The following is a 26,492-nucleotide window of genomic DNA, read 5'->3' on the forward strand; positions in this document are numbered from 1 at the left end:
GCAACACCGATCAGAGCATTAGATCTCTTAAACTAGTCCCAAATTTGTACCTTTAAAACAACATCTCTCCAATTTGCACACTCCTCCAAACCGGTCATAACCATGCTACTCTGTTTTTATAAGTTTAGCTTTTGTAGATTCCACATATAAATGAGACCATACTATATTTAATATTTGTGTTCCTCTGTCTGACTTATTTCACTTAGCATAATGCCCTCAAGGTTCATCCATGTTGTCACAAATGGCAGGATTTTCTTCTTTTTCATGGGTGAATATGATATTGTATGTATATGTGGATTATACTCTGAAACACATATAAGAAAGTACTCCTACCATTTAAAAGCAACACTGCTGCCCTGGCTGGTGGGTCAGTGCTTAGAGCATCAGCCCATGAACCAAAGGGTCAGGTGTTTGATTCCCAGGGCACGTACCTGGGTTGAAGTTGCAGGAAGCAACCAGTCAATGTGTCTCTCTCACCTCTCTCCCTTTACCCCCAGCCCTCTTTCTACCTCCCCCCACCCCCCACTCTCTCTGAAGAGCAATGGAAAAAATATCCTCAGGTGAGGATTAATAAACAAACAAACTAACAAAAGCAACACTAACTAATTGATACCGTTCAGTACCAAAGAGAAAAAAAATCTGTTATTAACTGTGCAATGTGACTAACTAGGAAAATTAAATGTGCTCTCACTGAACCATTAAATAATGAATGAGAACAGACAAAAATGGCAAAGTTGCAATTTTATCCCCCTAATTGTCTAACAGACTCTATTTCAAAAATTTCAATACAAACATTGGTTTTTCAGTCAAAAGGCCAGAAAAATGATCAACAAACTGCAAAAATGGATATGCAAGGAAATGTATATCCTAGGCTGACCAATTCCAACCTCAGCTGAACTCGTAGCACTAACTTACTTGAATCAAAGACAAGAACTTGTTATATAACAACTAGTGGCCCGGTGCACAAAATTCATGCACAAAGGGAATTAATTAGAGGAAATATTGATATTTGCCCTTTCTCTATAATAGAAGTGTCAGAGATCAAAGAAAATTAGTAAAATGTATATGAAAATCTCCCTCCTGTCAGAGTCTGGGGCACGCCACGGGACCCAGAGTCAAGTCCCTGCCCCACCCGTGCGCGCTTCAAAATCATGCAAGACCCAGACCCGGCCGGTCCCACCCCCGTCAAGCCCTGCAGGGCAGGGGGCGCAGCCTCAGGTCCCCCGTCAAGTCCTGCCAGGCGGGGAGTGCAGCCTCAGGTCCCCTGGCCCGGTGTGAGGGTGCGAGGATCATTTGCATATTAGCTCTTTATTATATAGGATGATCGCCTTTTCAGCCTTAGGTTCTTCCTCCACCCTTACAGGATTGTGAGTTAAAAAACACAGAAGTTCTTAATACAGTGCCTGGCCCATAATAAGGGCTCAATCAATCAAGGGTGATGTATTATTCAGGAACACATGATCTGAGTTTTCTAATCTCAAACCTTGTCATGGACATTCCCACTACTTAAAAACTATATATCCTATATCTTAAAAGATATGAGCTCATGTGGTGAAGGGCAGGGTGGTGGGGGGGCAGGGGCTAAGTGAAGGGGGACAAAGTGGGGTGGAAATGGGGGATATCTGTAATAGTGCCAACAATATAAATAAATAAAATAGAAAGTTGTGAGCTGCAAAGGTTTATTGATTTATATTTTTAATTAAATTTATTGGTGTGACATTGGTTAATAAGATTATATAGGTTTCAAGTGTACTCATCCATGATACATAACATGATACATGCATGATATTGTACCCAACAGGTTTATTGAATAATCAGGAAGTAAAGGTCACTTTTCTTTGTACTTCCTCCCATTCCTGGTTACCCAGTTCCATTGGGAAAGGACAGAAAAGGAAAGCATAAGGATGTTCATCTAGTCAACTTTACATAGGGATCCAAATTTCTAAGTGCATTTTCTTTTTTTAAACTATATTTTTATTGATTTCAGAGAGGAATAGAGAGGGAGAAAGAGATAGAAACATCAATGATGAGAATCATTTATTGGCTGCCTCTTGCACGCTGCCTACTGGGGTGGGGCCTGCAACCCGGGCATGTGTCCTTGACTGAAATCGAACCTGGGATCCTTCAGTCCACAGGCCGACTGAAGCCAACTCTATCCACTGAGCCAAACCAGCTAGGGCCTAAGTACATTTTCTTGATTCACATTCATTTCAAAAGACTGACACAGCCCTAATTTCATCAATCATAACTGTAACGGGAGATGGGGGAGTGGGAACAATGGGGTAAGAGCACTGGGCCAGGGATTACTGTGAAGGGCCAGAGAGTAAATACTTTTGTCTTTGTAGGCACAGGGATCTGTGTCACAGCTCAACTGTGCCACCGCAGCAAGAAACCACCCTAGACAATATGTACAAAATAAGCATGGTCGTGTTATAATAAAACCTTATTTATGAACATTGAAATCTGAATTTCATGTAATTTTCGTATGTTGTTAAATACTCTTCTTTTCCCCCAAAACGTTTGAAAACTGGAAAATCTATCCTAAACTTATGGACCATACAAAATTAGGCAGTGGGCCAGATTGGGCCTAAGGGTCACAGTTCTCTAACCCCTGCTTTATTAAACTATGTTTCCAATCCAACCAGCAAAGACTTGCATTTTGAGGTGTCCCAAATCAGTTAGTTATAGAACCTTTATATTCAAGGCACAACAAAGGTGACTTTAACAATTTTAAAGAAGGGCGGGGTTGTGAATTGTTGAGGTGTGTTTTTCATTAAGGTTCCTAAAAAACAAAAAAAAACACTACATTTTGTTTTGGGGCAACATAATTTAACAGCTAGAATAGACGTTATCTTGCATGTTATTTTTGGTCAATAAAAGTTTCAGGGAATAAAGGGTCAATACCCTGGTAAAGTTGAGGCTCAATGTCAGAGCCCAAAGAGCAAGAGTGTGAACTACTTCACTCTAATGAATCCACTGCTTAAACTGGAAAGTCATGTCAGTTCCATCCAGGTTGTGAGGAGAGGGACACAAAGACTATCCATATTTATGTATATAAACAAATACACATGCTTTACCCAAATCCTTAACATTTAACTTTATAAAGAAAAATATTTCCAACTGCTTCTTAGACATGTCAGATTCTAGCCAAAATTAAGGACATGTTCTAGAACTTAAGATAAAAGCCCACAGGACATTTTCTACCAGTAGTGACAATTATATTTAAACAAGACAAATTGCTACAATACAACCCTCAAATACATTGTACAAAAGCATGCAAGTATAGTAAGTTTCAGATTACATTTAATATTTTAAAATAAAAATATATATAGTCAGTGATTTTCATGCTGCTTTTCACATGCTTCTGTTTTAAACTATTTCATGTTTAAAGCCAGAATTAGTTTCATGTTTATTACAGTGCTCTTTAAACACATGTATTATGTTTCAAAGTAGTCTTTTACTTAAACTTAAAAGAGAAATATTTTCTGGCAGTTTTTCTGCTAGAGTCCATAAACACACCAAGAAAAAGAATATGTGAATAAGCAGGAATTAGAGAAGGAATGGGTCTTGTGTAATACTCAAGACAGCATGAAAGATAACTGATAGTACATACATTCAACATCAAATAACTGCTCCTAGGAAGAGCATCTGTTGTCACATTCAATGTGCCAAAACCTAGGTGTACCTTGAGGGGAGGAACTATGACTGATCCATGACTGCATCTTTTTATTGAGTGCACACAATAGGCACTCAATAAAAATTAGTTGAATAATACATGAAAGGCATTAACCCTAAAGCACTATTTATAAGATTACTAAATTGGTTGATGAGGATTTTATGAGATAAACGATGTCTGATAATGGTAGGTATTTAAAGAGGAACAAACTGAGGTTCAACGAAGTGACCTAACTTGTCTAATTGGGTGGCAATGGAATAGCTGTGCCTAATTTAAAAATCTCCTCTCCCCAGTTCCTATTAGTCAAGAAACCTGGCTGAATACTAAAAACACAACTAGGAAAGAAAACCCTTGCCACTCTACATTGATAAAAAGTCAATTGTCTACTTTTCCTAGCTCAACCCTACACTCATAAAATAAGGAAAATGGTCATTCTCTCTGCATTAAGGGACAGAGAAATGGAAGAGATGTAATAAATCTACTATTATCACCAAGAAACTACATTACTAGAATGGATGGAAAAATATTTCCTCTTAACCTAATGAAACAAGCAATACTTCTTAAGAGTCACTCTTCCTCCTTTAATTTAAACTCTAGACAAAAGGAAAAATTTTGTTGCTTCAAAGGTCATTATAACTATGAAAACTGCCTCCTCTGGTATACATGTGTACTTTCACTACCGTCTGACAATAAATAAAAGTGGTTGTTCTCAAATGGTGTTTTACGTATCTATTTTTTTTTTTTTTTTAATAATGAGAGGTGTTCAGAAGTTGGTAGTCTTTTTTTTAAATATATTTCTTTATTGATTTCAGAGAGGAAGGGAGAAGGAGAGAGAGAGAAAGAAACATCAATGATGAGAGAGAATCACTGATCGGCTGCCTACTGCACACCCCCCACTGAGGATCAAGCCTGCAACCCAGGCATGTGCCCTTGGCCGGAATCGAACCTGGGACCCTTCAATCCACAGGCTGACGCTCCATCCACTGAGCCAAGCCGGCCAGGGCTGTTTTACGTATCTTAATTAAAAAAAAAAAAAATTCCTTAGGACCGCAAATCTAAAATTAAAACTGTTTTTGGTAACTGTTCACTCTTGGATCAAGAGTAGATTGGAGTTTACAACTAAAAGTCAATTTTAGAGGTAATTTCCAACAGCCTATCTGGTTAGCAAGAAAAACTCAATATTTTCACTAAAACTCATGCTTAAAAATTTATAACTTTTCAAACTCTGAAGCTTTCAAGTTCTGTTTAGTCTAACCAATTCTTAGTTTATACATTAAATGTAACTAAGAGACCCCTGATATAGCAGGGGAAAACGCTAATAATGTTAGGTCAATAACAGTTTTTGGGGTTTTTTTGAGACTTTTCATAAGCATTTATTTGAGCCAAACTGAGGACAATGTCGGGAAGCAAGAGCTCAAATGCTCCCAATAACAGTTCTTTAATGTTACTATTCTTTTTAAAGGTAATAAGAGTTGATAATTTTCAAATAAATGTTTCCCTCTCAAAGTATAGTTCCTGTAGTATAGCTGACTAAGTTGAAATAAGTCAGGCAGAGAAAGGCAAATACTGTTATGACTTCACTTATATGTGGAATTTAACAACAACAACAAAAGAATAAATAAAACACAAGCAGATCCATAGATATAGAGAACAAGCTGATGGTTGCCAAAGGGGAGGAGGATGGGGATGGGAAAAATACAAATTTGATATGTTTAAAAAAGCTTCCTTGTCAATTTTTCCCTATCAAATTTAAATAGAGAATTTAAAATAAACTCTAAAAATGAATTTATAGGAAAAAGAGCAGTAGTACACACACAAATATCCCTCCCACCATTTAAATTTAACATTCAAACACTTGAGAGTCCACGAATAAATTAAGTACTAGACAGTATATGTAATAAAAAGAAAAGGAAGTCTCTCTTTACGGCAACCTTCTGCCAGCACTAAAACAGGAACTCTTCATTTCAGAAACAAACTCTAAACCCTTCCAGTTAACAGTATTTTAACATATAGCTTAAATTGCACGGGCTTTTCCGAACCTAAAATCTAAAAAGAAATTCAACAATTGTAACAAAAACCAAAATTGTGTTATTTTGGGCAAATTAACTTCAAAAACAAAAATCCTTAACCTTTATAGTTAAAATGGCCCCCAGATTTTTGATGTCCTTCCTTCCCAGGTTATATGCAATAGTTTCTCTACATTCCTTTCTTAAATCCATTTCAATAACAAAGAATCCCATATGAACACCCCCTGATGCCCAAAACACCACAAACTACACTCACCACCAAAAATTAAAGAAAAATTCCTCACGGAAACATGTTCTAATAAACCAAAGCAATCTATCCTTAAAACCAATGGGGTAAAATAGTTTCCAGTTTTAATTATTACTGTGGTAATTATATAGTTTTTAAAGACATAAAAATACTACAGGTTTGGGGAAGAGCTAAAACAACTTACAGGATTTGTGAAAAAATGGGAAAAAGAATTATAGTTTTGCACAGTTCCAATCAAGCACAATCCGGGATTATATAAAATACAGTCTTTAATTACAGACTAAGAGGTTCCTAGAGGAATCCTCTCAATGTGTACCCCCATTGCTGTATCCACTTAGGCACGAATCTCACTGCAGTCATATGGTGCCTTGACCTTTAGCCAACCATGACTTTGCACTCACCTTAGCCCTTCCTCCGGTAACCCAGTTAGTCTCAAACTATCAGGGCGATCTCGTCTTCTCCTGTAGAGACCTGAATGTGAAAGCTCTTTAAGCTGTAATTCAGTCATACTTCTCTCTATACATAAATTATTGACACTTTAAAGCATTTATGCTGAGCAGTGTGGCTGCCAGGGCTCAGAAAGACAGTGCCCCTGCTGCGGAACCTAAGCACACCTGACCCAGAGTTAGAAACTTCCAGGCAGGCCGGCGCTGAAGCACAGCTTCCTGTTTTTCTGCTGGTACACGCCCTCCTCGCAAGGCCTGGCTTGCCTTCTCTCTGGGTCTTGCACCTTGGAGGGTGTGTATATGTGTGTGAGGGGAGGAGACAGGGCGGGAGGAAGGGTGTGTGGCCTGGGTTACTCACATAATGACCTGGGTTGCTCATTAATAAGCAAAATTTAACTGTTATGAATAACTGCACCAATTCTTTTATAAATCTTTTTAGCATCATTCTGCATTAAAATTGGGCTAAAAAGCTCCAGTAAGGTAATAACTAAAGAAGGGCCCTGCCTTATTTTATTTGTTAGGAAACCATTATCATTTCACAAGCAGCTGTCAGTATAAAGAAGTGCCTGGTCATCATGAGCTCTTTGGGATATTTTCCTTAAAAAGGGGGAAAGACAGAATTGTAAGAAAAACAGTCCAATTCCTCCCTCTCACACTAGACTCTAAAGCCTCTTTAGAAAGAAAGTATCTTTCCCCCACTATCACTCAAAAATTCATAAATGAAAGTAAAGTGCTTTCTTATCAACCTCCATTCAATGATTTTCTAAATCTACAACTACCCATTGAATACTCCCATCATAAAATGTGCACCGCAGTTTAATCACTATTGCAGTGCCTGTGCAGCCCCTGTATTTATTTATCTGTATATTTGACCCTACACAGTGACAAAGTTAGAAAGGAGGTTTTGGGTTGGTGGGGCAGGGTATGGGTGAGTGTTTGTAAGGGGAGTTTGTGGATAGTGGAAGATGATAATATGGGGCAAGTTCTCTTTTTTCTTTTATTTTTCAATTACAGTTCACATTCAATATTGTTCTTTATTAGTTTCAGATATACAGCAAAGTGGTTAGAAAATCATGTACTTTATAAATTGGCCCCTCTGATATTTCAAGGACCACCTGTCCCCATACATAGTTATGACGCTCTTATTGACTATATTCTCTATGCTGTACTCTGGGACTATGCTGTAACTACCAATTTTTACTGCTAATCCCTTCACCTCTTTCACCCAGGCCTCCCATCCCCTTTATCATTCAGCTCCAAATGATGGTAGTGCAAGAGTAGGCAAGGATCCCGCCTCCAATCTGACTGAATCCCACTCAATACATATCAGAATATCACAGACATAGTTTAGTCCTTGGCAAGTTCTTAGCCAATAGTTGAGCTTTATGGTTCCAGTAAGTTCTCTCTGAGTAACTGTATCAGCTTCTTTCCATTCTAAAATCCCCCTAACAAGAGTACAGAGAAGTGGGTCTGAAACTTTCTGTTACAAGAATTAAAAAGTCAATCTATTCCTCACTTAAAAGTATCTGTATTATACATACAAATATTAAGGCACCCCACAAGGAAAGGGGAGGGTAGATCTTACTCCTTCACTCAGGACATGCAGATGCCAGCTAGATCCACTTAGGGATACCATTTGTCACCCTGCTTCTATGGCCCTAATGGAAAACAGACAACTTTCTATAGCTGCCATCAAAATATAATGTATGTTTTTAAAAATGTAAGGAAAAAATTACTATTTTGTTACTATACTAGATTTAATTAGTGATAAAAGATGTTTTTTAAAAAAGGTGTCAGATGTATTTCTTTCCCTGGAAGGGACACAAAAAGCTGATAGATGATACTGGGTGCCTGTGGAGGAACAGTAGCAAAAGAAAGCCTTTCTGGTACATAACTTCTGAATTTTAAATATATTGCCTATTCAAATATTAGAAGTAATTTAGAAGATTTACATGTCTTTTGTATGGAACCCTAGGATCCTACAGAAGTATAAAATATAAAAAAGTTTACAGTAATACAAACAAAATTAGGATTCGTAAAGTGTCTAATTCTCACATTTTTGTCAAGACAGGTGAAAAACAAATGAAGAGAAACAACCATCAAGCTTTGATTTTTTTTACTCTAAGCATCAAAACAGAATAAATGCCTGATGAATAAAATACAAGTTAATTGTATTCACTGCAAACACAGAAACCTCAATATTCAACAGGACTTGTTTGGAGTAGCTATTTAAGCTGCCTGCTTGAAATTTCTCTTCGAGTGTACTTTCTCTTTGCTTGTTCAAATAAATTTTCTCTAGCGAAATAAATAAATAAATAAATAAATAAATAAATACGACTTGTTTGTATAGAAAAATGTAAATGAGAGGGCTTGATTTTTATTTTATTTACTTATTATTTATTTCTTTGAGAGTTTAATTTTTGAAAGAGTGTTTTAAAAAGTAATGCATCAGCTGACAAGGAAAAAGAGCTTGGTAACTACTAAAGGTTAAACAAGACAGGAAACACTTAATTGTGTGGGATGAATTCTGTTTTTTTGTGTTTTTTTTTTTTTTTTTTTTATTGATTTTTTACAGAGAGGAAGGGAGAGAGATAGAGAGTTAGAAACATCGATGAGAGAGAAACATTGATCAGCTGCCTCCTGCACATCTCCTACTGGGGATGTGCCTGCAACCCTGGTACATGCCCTTGACCGGAATCGAACCTGGGACCTTTCAGTCCGCAGGCTGACGCTCTATCCACTGAGCCAAACCGGTTTCGGCATGAATTCTGTTTTTGATGAGTCTAAGATTAAAAGAATGTGAACATCCTGGCTGGCGTGGCTCAGTGGTTGAGCGTCGATCTATGAACCAGGAGCTCATGGTTCAATCCCTGGTCAGGGCACATGCCTAAATTACAGACTCAGTCCCCAGTGTGGGGCATGCAGGAGGCAGCCAGTCAATGACTCTATCTCATCATTGATGTTTCTATCTCTCTCTCCCTTCCTCTCTGATGTGAACAGAAAAAAGTTCCCAAGCTTTATAATAAAGCCAACTGAAACAATTCTTGCTCTCTAATTTTTAAAATAGCTGTAATGACAAGTAGGGATTTCAATAAATCAATGCTTTCATTCTAACAAAATTGTCACAACTGAGTAAATTTAAATTCTGGGGCTTTGGGAAAAGTTCCTTTAAATATTGTCTTTTCATTGAAAACACAGAGACAGAGAAGAAAAGGCTTTCTCTTTTTCCCTAGCAGCCCTTCAAATATACCTTGAAATTTTACTGTGCTATAAAGTAGAACTAATTAAAGGGTACACAGGTACCCACACAATCTCTGAAAGGGAAATTCACACATGGTATCAATCTACTATTACTGGTTTATGCTGCAGCCAGATTAGCAACTATTCCCGGTTCCTGTATGCCAGGAGCCGGTCCATCCTTGCTGTTTCAAGGGACCTGGCATATATGGCATAATGTTCTTAATATGTTTGCTCACCTTCTTGGCACTATGTGTTTTAACGAAGGTCACCTCTCTGAGAAAGGTTGTTTCCCCAGGTAGGGATTTTCCCCTGAAGTTAGGGAGGGAATAAAACCCCTTAACTAAGTGCCAGGCGGGTAATTAATCACTTTAACTACGAACAATCATGCTCAAGCTACATAATCTTTACTCCCTGGAATGGAGATAAGAAACACCCTAACCTTTGGAATAGAGATTGATAGGATTGGAATCAACTGGTATAAATACAGATGTAACAAGACAACAGGACACAGAACCTAGACACAGAACCTACACAGAACCTAGAGACAGAAGAACTTCGCTGGAGAGAACATGGCAAAAGATCCTGGACAGAAACTGGAGACAGAACCTAGAGACAGAACCTAGAGACAGAACATGGCAAAAGATCCTGGACAGAAACTGGCCACAGAACCTAGAGACAGAACCTAGCGAGAGAACCTGGCTCCAGAACTTCGCTGGAGATCCTGACCAGAACTTGGCTAGAGATCCTGACCAGAACTTGGCTAGAGACCCTGGCTAGGCTGCTGATCAACTGAACGCTGCCTCTGTGTCGTTCCTTCTTCGCCGACTCCATCCACACCTTTGGGAACCCCTGGACCTGCTGGGGTTGGACCCCAGCACCTGTACATCAGCAATAGGGAGGGAAAACAGGTCTCTGAAACATAGCAGGGCCATCATATGCAAAGGCAGTTTTGTGTCCTCATTTCTTTTCCTTTAATATTTTTCTACAGAAACAGAGTTATCAATTGTGCCTGATTCTCAGATCAGGCCTATTTAAAATTAGTTTTAAATTTCAAACAACTGCCTTAGGATGCTATTGACAGTACAGAGGGAGATCTATGTAAGTACATTTTCTGTGACTCTCTATATAGGGAAATTTTTCTTTTTAGCACTCTAAACAATCTCCAGTCTAGTCTCCTATTCAATGCAGAAGTCTCTACTCTCATTCTCCACATAGCCTCACTCTTGTACAATATCCATGACCTGGGATTCTGCCTCTTTTTAGACAATTCCAGTGAAGCACTTACTACCTCATAAAACTCCTAGTGCTCTCTCCTCTCCTCCACATACAATGGCTGTTAAGAAGAATAGTTCACAAAAATTGTTAAGATGAGCATCTTCCATTTCACTTCTATAGTGCAGCTGATCTATGAACCTAACTACAACTTTTTATTCACTTCTGTCCAACTTGTTGGGTTCTCTTTGAATCTGTCCTTAGACTACCAGTATACTTAGATACCTGTCCCAGCCTGTGTCACCAGCATAGCTGATAATCACCTCCATAAACATACGCCCTTCATTGAAAAGACTAAATACAAAGCTCTATAGAGCATCACACAAGGAATCTGTTCTGCCAGGCTAACTCCTAACCCAGTAGTTTTCCATTTTATGGAGGGCATGTACCTTTTATGAATCTGATGAAAGTTAATGATGCTGTTTTAGAAAATGCATGTGAACATAAAATTTTATAACCATTTCAGGGAACTACAAGATCCTTCAGAAGCCAATAAATGGACTTTATCAGAGATCTTCCAATTTGCATTCATCTCCTCCTTTTCTGAAAACTTTCAACATCACAGTGTAGGCCTTTTGATCTCAATTGTTCTTTTAACACATTTACTTGGTGCCCTGCACTGGGCGCCGCTAGACACTAGTTCAGAAATTCCTTTTGTCTCCCCTTAATTTCTTTCAGCCTCCTAACTGCTCTTTTTATCACTGATCTTACCCTCTTCTAATCTATCCTCCAAATTTCAAAGTGTTCTTTTCAAAATGTAATTTCATCACTTATTGATCCTGCTGAAAAACCTTTCAATGGCTCCTCTATCATCCTGCTCCGCCTGAGCCCTGCTCACCCACCTGCACTGCACTGAACTCCAGGTGGTACCAGGGCACACATGGCTTCCTCTCACCTCCTGGCCTTTTCACATGCAGCTTCATAAGACTTTAAGAAGGCTCTGACTAGCTCCTCGTCATCCCACTAGGACTCAGTGCAAAGGTCATCCCGTATAAGAAGCCTTTCTAGACCCTGGACACCCACAATTCCCTTCTGTGTGTCCCCAGAATTCCCTGTGCTTACTTCTGTCATTGGAACCACAGTCTCATAATGAGTTCTTTCTTTATCAACTCTCCTTTTGGAATACAAGCTCTTTGAGGGCAGCAATATATCTAATTTATTACTGTGTCTACAAATGTGTACATACGGTAGACATTTGTATTTGTTAAATGAGTAAGTTTTTTGGTTTAGTTGTTAAACAATTGATTTGAGAGCCTAATTACTTTACAATGCTATGTTTGAGATTGAAGCTCTAGAGTTTTGAAACTTGTAAAAAATAATTTAACACTTAACATTACCTAAATGAGGTTTTTAAAAGGCACGTCAATTCTAATTTTGGAAAAATTTACTTTCCTGGTGAGATTGTAAAAAACTCAGAAGCTTTTCATATTTGTAGAGTTGAACAGTGCCTTTAACAAGTATAAACTCTCCATTTGGAATAAGAATTTAAAAACTAGCCTAGATTTTTACCTATATCTGACATAGTCCAGTTTTCAGTATACTTGGTCTAAGTAGCCCTCCCCACCCTGCCCCTCTCCCAAGCATCAGTGAGTAAAGAAACCTAGTTAAACATTGAACCTCTAAAATCGATAGAATTAATGAACCATCAGTTCTATCCCTATACAGAATTAAGACAGCTACAAACTGGCTTCAATGGCAGAGTTAGAGTTCACTGGGCCTCATTAGTAGTGCCTTTTATACTAGGTAATAAAGGCCTGTAAAATGATCAAGCAGCTGTACATTTCCAGGCCATTAATTTTCTTGTGTGACATATGGTAAGAGAAGATTTTTATGTTTTGCAAATGACTTTGAACTTAATAGAAATAAATCCTTTTTTAGTTTAAATTTTATCTCATGAGTAATCATTTACAGGGGAAAGAAAACTTTCTGTGATAAAGCAAGAATATCCTTCCTCAATATTTCCAATACATTAATCTTCTTAACATTTACTTTCCAGCTATGCTATCTTCCTAAATGTGTCCTCTCACCAGTGTCATAGGCAGTCAATATGAAGAACGGCCCCAGTGTTGAAAACAGGCCTGCTTCAGAAGACTTCAAACTATGATATGCTATTATGAGTAGATTCAAGTTCAAATTAACCAGAGCACAGAGTATGAGAGGCAGAATCATCAAGAAAAACAGCTCAGAGTCAGAAAAAAGAAATCACTAAAACATGGTTCTGTTCATAAGTAGATAATATTGCAATAGTCCACAACCCACTGTGAACAATTTTCCTTAATCAGCCTTTTTGTAGATCTCAAGAGGACAGGTTGAACTGTCATCAAAAGCTTGTGAGGGCCCTAGCTGGTTTGGCTCAGAGGATAGAGCATCGGCTTGCGGACTGAAGGGTCCCAGGTTCAATTCCGGTCAGGGGCATGTGCTGGGGTTGCGGGCTCAATCCCCAGTAGGGGGTGTGCAGGAGGCAGCCAATCAATGATTCTCTCTCATCATTGATGTTTCTATCTCTCTCTCCCTTCCTCTCTGAAGTCAGTAAATACGTATTAAAAAAAAAGGGGGGGGGGGGCTTGTGAGGACCTGGCAAATGTGGCTCAACTGCTTGGAGAGTCATCTCCTGCACCGAAAGGTTGAAGGTCCAATTTCAGGTTGAGGCACATAACAGGTTGCAGGTTCAATCCCCAGTCGAAGTGCGTACAGGAGGAAAATGATCGATATTTCTCTCTCTCACACTGATGTCCTCCCCCTCTACCACCTCCCTTCTTCTCTCAGATCAATACAAAACATTGCAAAAAAACAAAACAAACTTGTGAGAACTTAGCATATAATTCTGAGTCAGAAACTCACAAGCCTGTCACATTCAGCAACATGGGGTCATCTATAGTCTTTTGTGTGTGTGTGTGTGTGTGTGTGTGTGGTTTTTTATTTTTATTTATTTTTAATTTTTTTTCATCTATAATCTTTCATTAGACAATTAAAAAATGTTCTCAAAAGCCACTGTAATGGAGAACCAAGATGGCGGCATAGGTAAACACCTATACTTGCTGCCTCTCACATTCACATCAAAACTACAACTAAAAGACAAAACAACTATTATCCAGAACCACAGGAAGGCTGGCTGAGTGGAAGTTCTACAGCTAGAAGGAAAGAAAAAAGTGCACTGAGATGGGTAGGAGGTGTGGAGGTGTGGAGGCGCGCACAGAACGGGCTGGCAACCGGGTGCACGGTTGTTGTTTTGTCTATCGTGAGGGAGATACAAACTCCAGATTGCTCTGAACTCCAGTACTGGGTGAGACTCTGGGGACCCAGACTCATATGGGGAGAAACTGGACTGTCTGGCATTGGGCGAGAACATGAGGGCGGCTTTCTCTCAGAGGTGCTCACAGTGATCATTGTTCCTACACGGGGGAGTCAGATACGGAGATGCGGGGACCTCTCCGGTGCAGGGCTAACTGGCAGCCATTGCTGTTTGCTCTGCTCTGGTGATTCCCTGAGACCCCACCCCACCCAATTAACAACCCCACCCAAGCTGTGCACAGCAGCTTTTGCATATGAATGGCCTGTACTTTCTTAGCTTAAAACCTGTCAAGCTGCAGCTGGGTCAGAGAGCCCCAAAGTGTCCAAAAGAAGGCCCAAGGCCTGGCAGCAGCAGCCTGCCCTGTTGCACAGCTGGGCCTCATCTGGGCACTTTCAAACCCCATATAAAGAGGAGGAATCACTGGTTTTTACCAGTGATGCCCGGCCCAGGGTCTGTCCCTCCTCACCCTGACACCCCCTACACTACTGGGCCAAGGCTGCCAGTGCTTACAGAGCAGACCACATCTGGAAATAAACATAAGTATACAGGCAGTCCAGAGCTGGAGGTGCCAGGTAATCCCCTGCCACCACCCTGGGACCCTCACCTGCTGCTTCTCACTAAGTGCCTCAGGGCCAGGCCAGGCCAGGCCTTGATGTTACCTATAGATAGCAGTGGGATAGCCTTTTGCATATTGGCTTTTCAGAGTTATTTGTGAGCAGAAAAAAATGTTGAAGTAAAACTTTGCTAATATTTTTTAAAAGATCACAGTAGAAATAAGTGAAATAGAATCTAATTAAGCAATAGAAAAGATCAATGAAATCAAAAGCTGGGGAGAACCAAGATGGCGGCATAGGTAAACACCGGAGAATGCTGCCTCGCACAACCACTTCAAAAATACAACTAAAAGACGGAACGGACATCACCCAGAACCACAGGAAAGCTGGCTGAGGGGAAATTCTTCAACTAGAAGGAAAGAGAACAGCACACCGCGACTCAGAGGAAGCACAGTGCGGAAAATACGAAGGTGCGGAGGTGAGCGCGGAGCGGGCTGGTGGCTGAGGGCGCGGTTGTCGGTTTCAATCGGGAGGGAGGCTCAGGCCCTGAGCTCCAGTTCTGGGCGAGTCTCTAGGGACCCAGACTCAAACGGGAGAAGCGGGACTGTCTGGCATCGGTCAGAACTCGAGGACAGCTTTCTCTCCGAGGTTTGCAGCGGTTGCTGGGACTCTGAGAGGCAGAGCCTCTGGGGACGGGACTGAGAGCAGCCATAACTGCTCCCTCCGCCCGCCCTGTAGATCCCCTGGGACCCGCCCCACCCAAGCCCTGCACAGAGCCATTTACCGGATAGCCTCAGGCAAAGGCTAGATTAGCACCTCCCCAGAGGACAGAAGTTTTCCCACTGCAGACACAGCTGACTCTCACAGCCAGTTGGCCTGGAGGTCAAATCCCCCTGGTATTAACTACAACAATCAAAGGCTTAACTACAACAAGACTGCGCACAAAGACCACTAGGGGGTGCACCAAGAAAGTATAAAAAATGCGGAGACAAAGAAACAGGACAAAATTGTCAATGGAAGATATAGAGTTCAGAACCACACTTTTAAGGTCTCTCAAGAACTGTCTAGAAGCCGCCCATAAACTTAATGAGATCTACAAGAAATCTAATAAGACCCTCGATGTTATGATAAAGAACCAACTAGAAATTAAGCATACACTGACTGAAATAAAGAATACTATACAGACTCCCAACAGCAGACCAAAGGAGCGCAAGAATCAAGTCAAAGATTTGAAATGCGAAGAAGCAAAAAACACCCAACCGGAAAAGCAAAATGAAAAAAGAATCCAAAAATATGAAGATAGTGTAAGGAGCCTCTGGGACAGCTTCAAGCGTACCAACATCAGAATTATAGGGGTGCCAGAAGATGAGAGAGAGCAAGATATTGAAAACCTATTTGAAGGAATAATGACAGAAAACTTCCCCTACCTGGTGAAAGAAATAAACTTACAACTCCAGGAAGCGCAGAGAACCCCAAACAAAAGGAATCCAAAGAGGACCACACCAAGACACATCATAATTAAAATGCCAAGAGCAAAAGACAAAGAGAGAATCTTAAAAGCAGCAAGAGAAAGACAGTCAGTTACCTACAAGGGAGTACCCATACGACTGTCAGCTGATTTCTCAACAGAAACTTTGCAGGCCAGAAGGGAGTGGCAAGAAATATTCAAAGTGGGAAAGAAACTAAGATGGCGGCATAGGTAAACACCGGGAAATTGTCGCCTCACACAACAATTGAAAATTACCGCAAAGGACTGAGCAAACATCATCCAGAACAACAGAAAGGCTGGCTGAGTGTAAATTCTACATCATCCATGGGTGCCTAAGGTTGTCCCCAAGCCGCCAGCCCTTATTTGACATGTTGCTATAGGTAGAAACTTCTGCCTTGAATTAAAGCACTGGGCAAAAATAACACTTTTGTTTTACAGAATTAAAAAATGAGGCTTTAATCTCTATCAAAATTTCAATGATATTTTTTTGCAGAAATAGAAAAATCCATCCTAAAGTTTATATGGATTTTCAAGGGACCTCCCGTAAAGCCAAAACAATCTTGAAAAAGACAAAATTGGAGGTCTCACATTTCCTGATTTCAAAATTTACTGCAAAGTTCCAGCAGTCAAAAGAGTGTGGTACTGGCCTAAAGACAGACACAAAGACCAATGGATCAGAACTGAGAGCCTAGAAATAAGCCCACACAAATACAGTCAAATGATTTCAACAAAGGTGCAAAGATGTTCAATAAGGAAAGGACAGTCTTTTCAACAAATGGTGGTGGAAAAATGTATATCCACGTGCAAAATAATAGATCTGGACTTCCACTTCATATGATATTAACTCCAAATGGGTCAAATAAAACTCTTAATAGGAACAAAGGGGGGAAAGCTGCATGTTGTTGGACTGAGCAATGATTTCTTGACACCAAAAGCACAGGCAACAAAAGTAAAAATAGACAAATGAGACTACATCAACATTAAAACCTGTGCATCAAAGGACACATTCCACAGTGTTAAAAATCAACTCATGGAATGGGAGAAAATATTTGCAAATCATATATATGATAAGGAGTTAATAACTATAATCTATCAAGAACTAGTACAATTCAACAACAAAAAAACCAACAAAATTTAAAAATGGGCCAGGGACTTGAATAGACTTTTCTCCATAAAAGATATAAAAAAGTAGTAAATAAAGAAAAGATGATGTTCAACATCACCAAATCATTAGGAAAATGCAAATCAAAACCACATGAGTTCTGGCTGGTGTTTAGTGGTTAAATCGTCAGCCCACGCACCAAAGGGTCTTGAGTTTGATTCCCAGTCAAGGGCATATACCTGGGTTGCAGGTTGATACCCTGGCCCAGCCACAGAGTGTGCGGGAGGCAACCAATTCCCGTGGCTCTCTCACATCAATATTTCTCTCTTTCTCTCCCTCCCTCTCTTCTACTCTCACTAAAAATCAATGGAGCCTTTGCTGGTTTGGCTCAGTGGATAGAGTGTCGGACTGCGGACCAAAGGGTCCCAGGTTTGATTCCAGTCAAGGGCACATGCCTGGGTTGTGGGCTCGATCCCCATTTGGGGGTGTGCAGGAGGCAGCCGATCAATGATTCTCTTTCATCATTAATGTTTGTATCTCTCACTCCCTCTCCCTTCCTTTCTGAAATCAACAAAAATATATTTAAAAAAATAAAAAATAAAAAAATAAAAAATAAAAATCAATGGAAAAAAATATCCTCAAGTGACATTAAAAACAACAACAACAAACAAACACAAGAGATACCACTTCATACCCATTAGTGTGGTCACTATTAAAAACAAAGAATATAAGAAAAGAAAATAACAAATGCTGGAGTTGTGGAGAAACTGAAACACATGTGCACTGTTAGTGGGGATATAAAATGGTGCAGTTGCTTAAGAAAATAGTATGGCAGTACTTAAAAAAAGAATTACCATATGACCCAGCAATTCTATATCCAGATATACATCTGAAAGAATTAAAAACTGCAAGAAATTTTTCTACATCCATATTCATAGCAGTATTACTCAAAAGGTGGAAACATCCCAAGTGTTCCTCAATATAAACAAAATGTGGCCTATACATATCTACACTAATAAAAGACAAACTTGCAAATTGACCATACCTTCGCTATGCCTGAAGCCACGCCTACCAGCCAATCAGAGTGACTATATGCAAATTAACCCAACCAAGATTGCGGCCGGCAGCCACTGAGGTGGAGCGAGCAGGAGGCTTGGTTGCCCCAGTGATGGAGGAAGCCAAGCTTCCCGCCTGCCACGGCCGGCTCTGAGCTCCACTCAAGGCAACAACGTTTCAATTATAGAAGATAAATAAACCCCAGACACCTGCTTTCAGCCGGCTGTAGCCATGGAGCTGGAGCGAGCAGGAGGCTTGGGTTGCCCCTGGCGATGGAGGAAGCAAAGCTTCCTGCCTGCCCTGGCTGGCTCTGAGCTCCACTCAAGGCTACAAAGTTTCAATTATAGAAGGTAAATAAATTCCAGAATAAAAAAAAAAAGAAAAAAAGGAGAGGCTGGGAGCTTCTGTTGCTGGGTGGCTTGGCCAGCCTGAAAATGGCCCTCAGCCCCTCACCCAGACTGGCCAGGCACCCCAGTGGGGACCCCCAATCCTAAAGGGTGTGTGGCCAGCCTGAAAACGGCCATCAGCCCCTCACCCAGGCTGGCCAGGCAGCCCAGTGGGGACCCCTACCCTGAAGGAGGTGTGACCAGCTGCAAACAGCCATCAGCCCCTCACCCAGGCTGGCCAGGCACCCCAGTGGGGACCCCCACCCTGAAGGGGGTGTGACCAGCTGCAAATAGCAATCAGCCCCTCACCTAGGCTGGCCAGGCACCTAAGCAAGACCCCTACCCTGATCTGGGACACCCTTCAGGGCAAACCAGCCGGCCCCCACCCGTGCACCAGACCTCTATCCTATATAATAAAAGGGTAATATGCAAACTGACCTTAACAGCAGAACGACTGGGAATGACTGGTCACTCAATGCAGGAGCTGTCCCCTGGTGGTCAGTGTGCTCCCACAGGGCGAGCTCTGCTCAGCCACAAGCCAGGCTTAAGGCTGCCAGCACAGCGGTGGTGGCGGGAGCCTCTCCCGCCTCCTCAGCAGCACTAAGGATGTCTGACTGCAGCTTAGGTCTGCTCCCTGCTGGTAAGTAGATAACTCCTAAGGGCTGCCGGGCTGCCAGAGGGATGTCTGACTGCCAGCGTGGGCCCAATCCCCCAGGGAGCAGGCCTAAGCCAGCAGGAGGACATCTTCCGAAGGGTCCCAGACTGCAAGAGGGCTTAGGCCGGGCTGAGGGAATCCTCTCCCGCTGAGTGCACAAATTTTTGTGCACCAGGCCTCTACTAATATAATATTCAGCCCTACGACAGAAGGAAATTCTGACACGAGCTACAATATGGATGAATCTTAAAAACATTACACTTGGTGAAATAAGCTAGTCACAAGAAGACAAATACTATATGATTTCACTTATATGAGGTATCTAGAATAGTCAAATCCATAGAGACAGCAAGGAGAATGGTAGCTGCCAGGGGCTGGGAAGAGGGTGAGATGGGAAATTATAGCTTAATGGGCACATTTTTTTCTGTTTTGCAGAATGAGAAGAGTTCTGTAGACGGTAGCACAATATTATGAATGTACTTAATGCCACTTAAAAATGTATTTCACCATGATTTTCTTTAAATGAGGCTCCAAGTTGCAAAATTAAACACTATTAAATAATTTCTAAAGATATTAGAAATTATTAAAGATAATCTAATCTTTAGAAATTATTAAAGATAATCTAATCTTTTAAAGATAATCTATTAAAGATAATCTAATCTTTATCATTTTTCAAATGAAGAAACAATTAAAGTCCCACCGTTAAAAGAGCAAAGAGTAGGATCTGGGTAATTCCTAGTATATAGCTTACCACAAAAAAACAAACAAAACACAGTATCCTATCTAATAAAAGAGAAACATGCAAATTGACCATAACCCCAACACCCTTCCCATTGGCTAATCAGGATATGCAAATTAACTGGCAACCAAGATGGCGGCCGGCAGCCACGCAGCTGAAGCGAACAGGAGGCTTGTTTGCTCCAGTGACGGAGGAAGCTAACGTTCCTGGCCTGCCGCTGCCAGCCTCTGAACTGCACTCTAAGCAACTATGTTGCAATTATAGAAGCTAAACAAGCTCCAGAGACCTGCTTTCAGCCAGCTTCGGCCTCAGAGCTTAGAGCTGCTGTGATGGCAACAGAGTTTCAATTATAGAACCCAAACAAACCCAGATACCTGCTTTCAGCCCTCAGAGCTGGAGCCAGCTCTCAGCTCCAGTGACAGCTATAGAAGGTAAATAAATCCCAGAATTAAAAAAAAAGAAAAAAAAGGAGAGGCTGGGAGCTTAAGTTGCCCTCCAACCTGAAAACGGCTCTCAGGCCCTCACCCAGACTGGCCAGGCACCCCAGTGGGGACCCCCACCCTGAAGGGGGTGTGACCAGCTGCAAACAGCCTTCAGCCTGTCATCCAGGCTGGCCAGGCACCCAAGCGGGACCCCCAGCCTGATCCAGAACACTGTCTGAGCAAACCAGCTGGCCCCCACCCATGCACCAGGCCTCTATCCTATACTACAGGCAAGGCGGGACAGCGCGAGCTGCCATCCGGGCCCCATGTGCAGCCCTGGGCAGCGGGGCATAAGCCCCGCCCCCAGCCGGGACCCCTGTGTGCCACCTGAGCCCCCAGCTGGGACCCCCGTGCCGCCTAAGCCCCGCCTCCAGCCAGGACCTTATGGCTATTGGAGAGCAGGAAAGTGCCGCTAGGCCCTGGGTCGCTGTGGTGATCCGGCCATTGGTAAGTAGAAAAGTGCGGCCTGTAGGCAGCCCCCAGCTTCGCCTGATCCGGGAGCAGGAAAGCAAGCCCGGCCTGCAGGCAGCCCCCAGCTGCGTCTTCTCCCCGGTCGCCATGAGGATCTGGGAGCAGGAAAGCAAGCCTGGCCTGCGGGCAGCCCCAAGCTGGGCCTGATACGGGAGCAGGAAAGCCCAGCCTGCGGGCAGCCCCCAGCTGGGCCTGCTCCCCGGTCGCCATGGCGATCTGGGAGCAGGAAAGCCCGGCTTGCAAGCAGCACCCCCATCCTGGCCATAGCTCAAGGGAGAGTACAACATGCACTGAAGGCCAGGAGCCTGAGAGATCAACACAGAGGGGCTCCTGCTCCAAGCCTCCATGGTGTGGCTGGGGGCAGGCCCCCAGCAGACAAACACACACACACAGTGCCTGCTCTGAGCCTCCAATGTGGCTGGGGGCAGACCCCCAGTGGACACACACACACACACACACACACACACACACACGGCAACTGCTTCGAACCTACATGGCGCGGCTGGGGACAGGCCCCAGCAGACAGACAGACAGACAGACACACACACACACACACGGGACGCCTGCTCCAAGCCCCTGCTGCCAGACTGTGGCCATCAGTAGGACATCCACTGAGGGCTCCCGGACTGTGAGAGGGGCAGGCTGGGCTGAGGGAACCCCATCCCCCAGTGCACGAATTTCATGCACAGGGCCTCTAGTCTATATATATAAGAAGCCAGCGACCATAATGCCGTAACGACCAGAATGACCGGTGGCTATGACGCCCAATGCGGCTAGCGAACCTGCCCGATTGGGGGGTGGGGCCGGTGGCCAACCTCCCGCGGGCCCTACCCCCAGCTGGCCCTGCCCCTGATCAGCCTCTCCCACCCCAATCGAGGGCTTGGCAGCCACCAACCCCCACCCTGCAGCCCTTCCACCAGGTTGTCCCGCCCCTCATCAGCCTCTCCCACCACAATTGAGGGTAGTGCAGCTGGCCAAACCCCCACGAACCTTCCCTCAGGCCACCTCACCCCTGATCGGCCCACCCCACCCTGATCGGCCCGCAGCCCCTCTCCTGGCTGGCTCCACCCCTAATCGACCCCCAACCCTAATAGGGACAGGGCCACTGGCCAACCTCCTGTAGCCCCTTCCACTGGCCATCCCCACCCCAGATCGACCCCCCCCCCCCGATCAGGGGCAGGGACACTGGCCAAATGCCTGTGGCTCCTCCCCAGGCCGCTGACCCCCAGTTAGCCCCCCCATTCCATTTGGGGGCAGGGCCGGCTGGCCCACTGCACACCACCCCTCCCCTCAGCCAGCCTCACCCTCAATCAGCCTCCACCACCCTGATCAGCCTGTGGCCTCTCCCCGCATCCAGCTCCACCCCCAATCACCCCCCACACACACACCAATCGGGGGCGGGGCCCACCAGCCAATCGCCTGCAGCCCCACCCCCTAGCCGGCCAACCTCCCGCTGTCGTCTCCTGAAAGGCCCAGCCCCAATCCACCCTGATTAGGGCAGGGCCAGCCAGAGCCCACCTGTAAACGAATTCCTGCACTGGGCCTCTAGTATAATAATAAAAGACTGAAAGAGAAAGGTTAAATGGGACAAAGACAACAAAGTAGGCAGAATCACAGTTAGAAAAAGGATGAAAAGGAAATCCCAAGAACACTATGAATAATTTCTGTATTGCTGGAATAGAAGTCTGAAACTATCATTTATCTTGTTCCGGGTAGATTTGAGGTCTGTGGAAATTCCCATATAAGGTATTTTGTTCATGGTTATTTCCTGAAGCTAACATTATAGCTTCCCTTCTGTAAAGGGATCTGGAATTTGGAAGAAAAGACTCTTTGGCAATGGCAATCATGTATATATTAACCCTTTTCAGTCCAACCTCGAGGCTGACTCAACAGACCAGGCGCTAGGAGCAGGTCCAACATTGAGCAATAAGAACATTACAAAGTTCAACATTCAATTCCGTCAATTAATTTGGACCAGACTGTTTGAATTCCAAAAATAACATTGGACTGCAAAGGGTTAAAGACTGTGGTTTCCATTCTTAATGGTTAGTAGATATGCCAAGATATGTCATCCCCTCACCAAATATGGTTTAGCATTAGCTGTCAACAACACACAGTTCTCCTGTGGTCACTGCTGTGGTGGTGATAAAGGTCAGCATGGCTTTACTGCTCTCCATAAATGGTGTTTGGTCAGTAATGTCCTTACAGTATGTGGTAATACCTTCATTTTCTTTTAAAGAGCAGCCCTGCCTTTTATGTATGATACCTTTTTTCCACAGTTTTCCATCTTAGGTTAAGCTGTTCTCTTGCCCCACAACAATTCTTCCAACTGCTTCAAAGGCAGAGCCTCTTTTAGGATGAATCTCACTACCTTTTTCTTAGATCTATGCAGTCCAATTTGCTAGCCACTTGAAATGTGGCTAATCCAAATTGAGATGTGGTTTAAGTATAAATACACACAGGATTATAACCTGGCTCCATCTCTTATTAGCAAAGGCAAAATTCTTCACCTGCAGGTTAGTTTCTTCATATGTAATGTGAGCATTATAAAAATATCTCACCATGGTCAAGGACTTAACACAAAATTTCAGAAGGCATTTCAGCATTTAGCAACAAGAAGTGCATTCTCAGTAAATGTTACGTCCTTTAAAAAAATTTTTTTTAAATTGATTTCAGAGAGGAAGGAAGGGAGAGGGAGAGGGAGAGAGAGTTAGAAACATCAATGATGAGAGAGAATCATTGATCAACTGCCTCCTGCATGCCCCACAGGGGATCAAGCCCGCAACCCAGGCAAGTACCCTGACCGAGTTTCAAACCATGACCTCCTGGTTCATAGGTCCATGCTAAACCACTGAGCCATGCTGGCTGGGCAGATTTATTTCCCTTTCTTTTAAGGTCTTAGAAATCCTGTCAACACAGGATTCCCATAGCTGATTTAGTCATCTTGGGGTTAGTCATGGACAGTTTAGATTCCAATTTTCTTTTTTCCTTCTCATCACTTTAATTACTTCCACAGAATTCACCATTATATGCAGGGGTTGTATGTAGACCTTTATAGGCAAAATCTATTCCCTTCCCCATAGCTGCATTATATATTCCTGTTTTTCTGCCATATTCTTCCCATCTCCTCTCTGTTCATCCACGTAGCAATTCATTAAAATTAAGTTCAAAATTCTGTCTGCTGCTCATTTTCTCCATAGGATTGTTATCCATACATCACTGCTACTGCTCAAATGTAAATGAAACTTTGCTATAATTTTAGCTGTTTCATGTGTGTACACTTCATTCTCCTAAGACACATGGATAAATCCTTTATTTCCCCTAGTGTCTCATTAGATACATCATGAATGAAGATCTTTATAATGGTCTTAGTAAAATAAACGTCAATGGTGAATATCTGGTCAAGATGGAGGCATAGGTAAACGCAGTATTCGCTGCTTCCCACATCAAAATTTACAACTAAAATACAGAACCATCATTCTAGCTGAGCAGAAGTCCTACAATTAGGGAATTAAAGAAGCAGCACATCAAGACTGTTAGGAGGTGCAGAGACGCAGGCAGAATTGCAGAAACCACTGGTCCCACACCCATGTATGTTGCTTTAAAATCAGGAGGGATATCCTGGTTGTGGAGGTTTCCCTGAGTAGCGAGCGGTCTCTGCCCCACACCAGGCCCCCAGCCCAGGGTTCCAGTGCTGGGAAGAGAAGTCCCCACAACTTCTGGCTGTAAAAACCAGCAGGGATGTGGCTGAGTGACATGAATCTCCTGGAGTCTCAGAGTTACTCACTTAAAAAAAAAAAGTTTTTATTGATTTTAGAGAGAGAAGAAGGGAGAGGGAGAGAAACATCAATCAATTGCCTCCCACAAGCCCCTACTGGGAATCGAGCCCACAACCTGGGCATATGCCCTGACCAGGAACTGAACTGGTGACCTCTTGGTTCATGGGTTGACACTCAACCACTGAGCCACACCAGCCCAACTGAGGCAGTTTCTCTTAAAGGGCCCACGCACAGACTTACTCCCTCAGAGCTCCAGCACTGGGGCAGCAGCTTGAAAGGAACCTGGGACATTCGTGGAGGAACTAACTGGTATGGAATCAGGGAGAACTGGAGGGGCAGCTTTCTCCCAGACAGAAGTAATGGCAGAGACCATTGTGCTTTTTCTGGGTCTTCCCCACAAAGAGCCGATCGGCAGACACCATATCTGAGTCTCCATGAACCTGGCTCACCCTTTTTGCTCTGCACTGGTGACTCCCTGAGACCCCGCCCCTCCCTACATACAGGCTCATCCAAACCATTTCCAGTGGCTTTCCCATACAACTGGCCTCTCGTCTCATGCTTTGAACTTTCCTAAATTCTCCCAAACAAGTAGCAACTGGCACCAGCATGCCCAGTACCTCTCAATAAGTAGCCCCAGGCCTAGCACTAGTGGCACCCTACCCTGGCTCACTGGTTGGCCTCTCCTGGGCACCTCCAGGCTCAACTCAAGTAGCAGCCACCTACAGATTGTTTTGTAGTTTATGCTGAGTGGCCCTGGGCAGGAAATAGGCAGTTTGCACCTCCCGGGAGACCCCAGAGCCAGTGCACCTGGTGGTCAGTATTAACCACACCAGATTACAACCCTACCACCTTCATGAATGACACACTCAACAGGCGGACTCAGTGAGCACCAGAGCCCGACTGAAGCAAGTCCTGCTCCACAGGGTTGGCTCCTGCACAACAGCTCTTCTGCTGTAGTCGCAGCTGGTCCTCACTGCCAATTGGCATGGGGATCAATCCCTACTAGTGACACAAATATCAATCAAGGCACAACTACAATAGGACAGTGCACACAGCTCACACAGCAGCACACACAGAGTACCCAGCTCAGGTGACTGGGGAGGCTGAGCCATCGGCCCTACAGGACACTTACTACACAAGGCCACTCTACCAATTCCAAGAGACATAGCAGCTCTACTTAATACATAGAAACAAACACAGGGAAACAGACAAAATGAGGAGACAAAGAAACATGTCATAAATAAAAGAATAGAAGAAATATTCAGAAAAAGAATGAAATTAAGTGGAAGCAAGCAAACGACTAGAAATAGAATTCAAAACGGTTATAAGGATGCTCAAGGAACTTAAAACTTCAAGGAACTTAGAACTTCAACATCATAAAAAAAGATCAGTCAGAAATGAGTAATTTACAAGGGATCAAAGTAGAGTAGAGGACACCGAGAATCAAATCAAGAATTTGGAATATGAGGAAGCAAAAAATACCCAATCAGAACAGCAAAAAGAAAAAGAATAAAAAAACATGAAGACAATGTAAGACACCTCTGGGACAACTTCAAGCATACCAACATTCGCATCATGG

The 26,492-nt window shown here is 42.9% G+C and overlaps 1 protein-coding gene across 7 annotated transcripts in view; it reads right to left on the reverse strand.

The window, feature by feature from the left end:
* Nucleotides 1-26,492, reverse strand: part of LIMS1 (LIM zinc finger domain containing 1) — a 124,081-nt gene that overhangs the window by 43,456 nt on the left and 54,133 nt on the right. The window contains exon 1 of one of the 7 annotated variants that reach the window (XM_036352476.1): nt 6,352-6,597. The exons of 5 other annotated variants lie outside the window; for them this stretch is intronic. In XM_036352476.1, coding sequence (XP_036208369.1) covers nt 6,352-6,458 — 107 coding nt within the window. In that variant the 5' untranslated portion in view covers nt 6,459-6,597. Of the gene's footprint in view, nt 1-6,351; nt 6,630-26,492 lie in introns of those variants that run through there. One more of the 7 variants, XM_036352475.1, reaches the window with a different exon arrangement.

The sequence above is a fragment of the Myotis myotis genome, unplaced genomic scaffold (assembly GCF_014108235.1).
Source record: "Myotis myotis isolate mMyoMyo1 unplaced genomic scaffold, mMyoMyo1.p scaffold_m19_p_2, whole genome shotgun sequence".
Classification (NCBI taxonomy): domain Eukaryota; kingdom Metazoa; phylum Chordata; class Mammalia; order Chiroptera; family Vespertilionidae; genus Myotis; species Myotis myotis.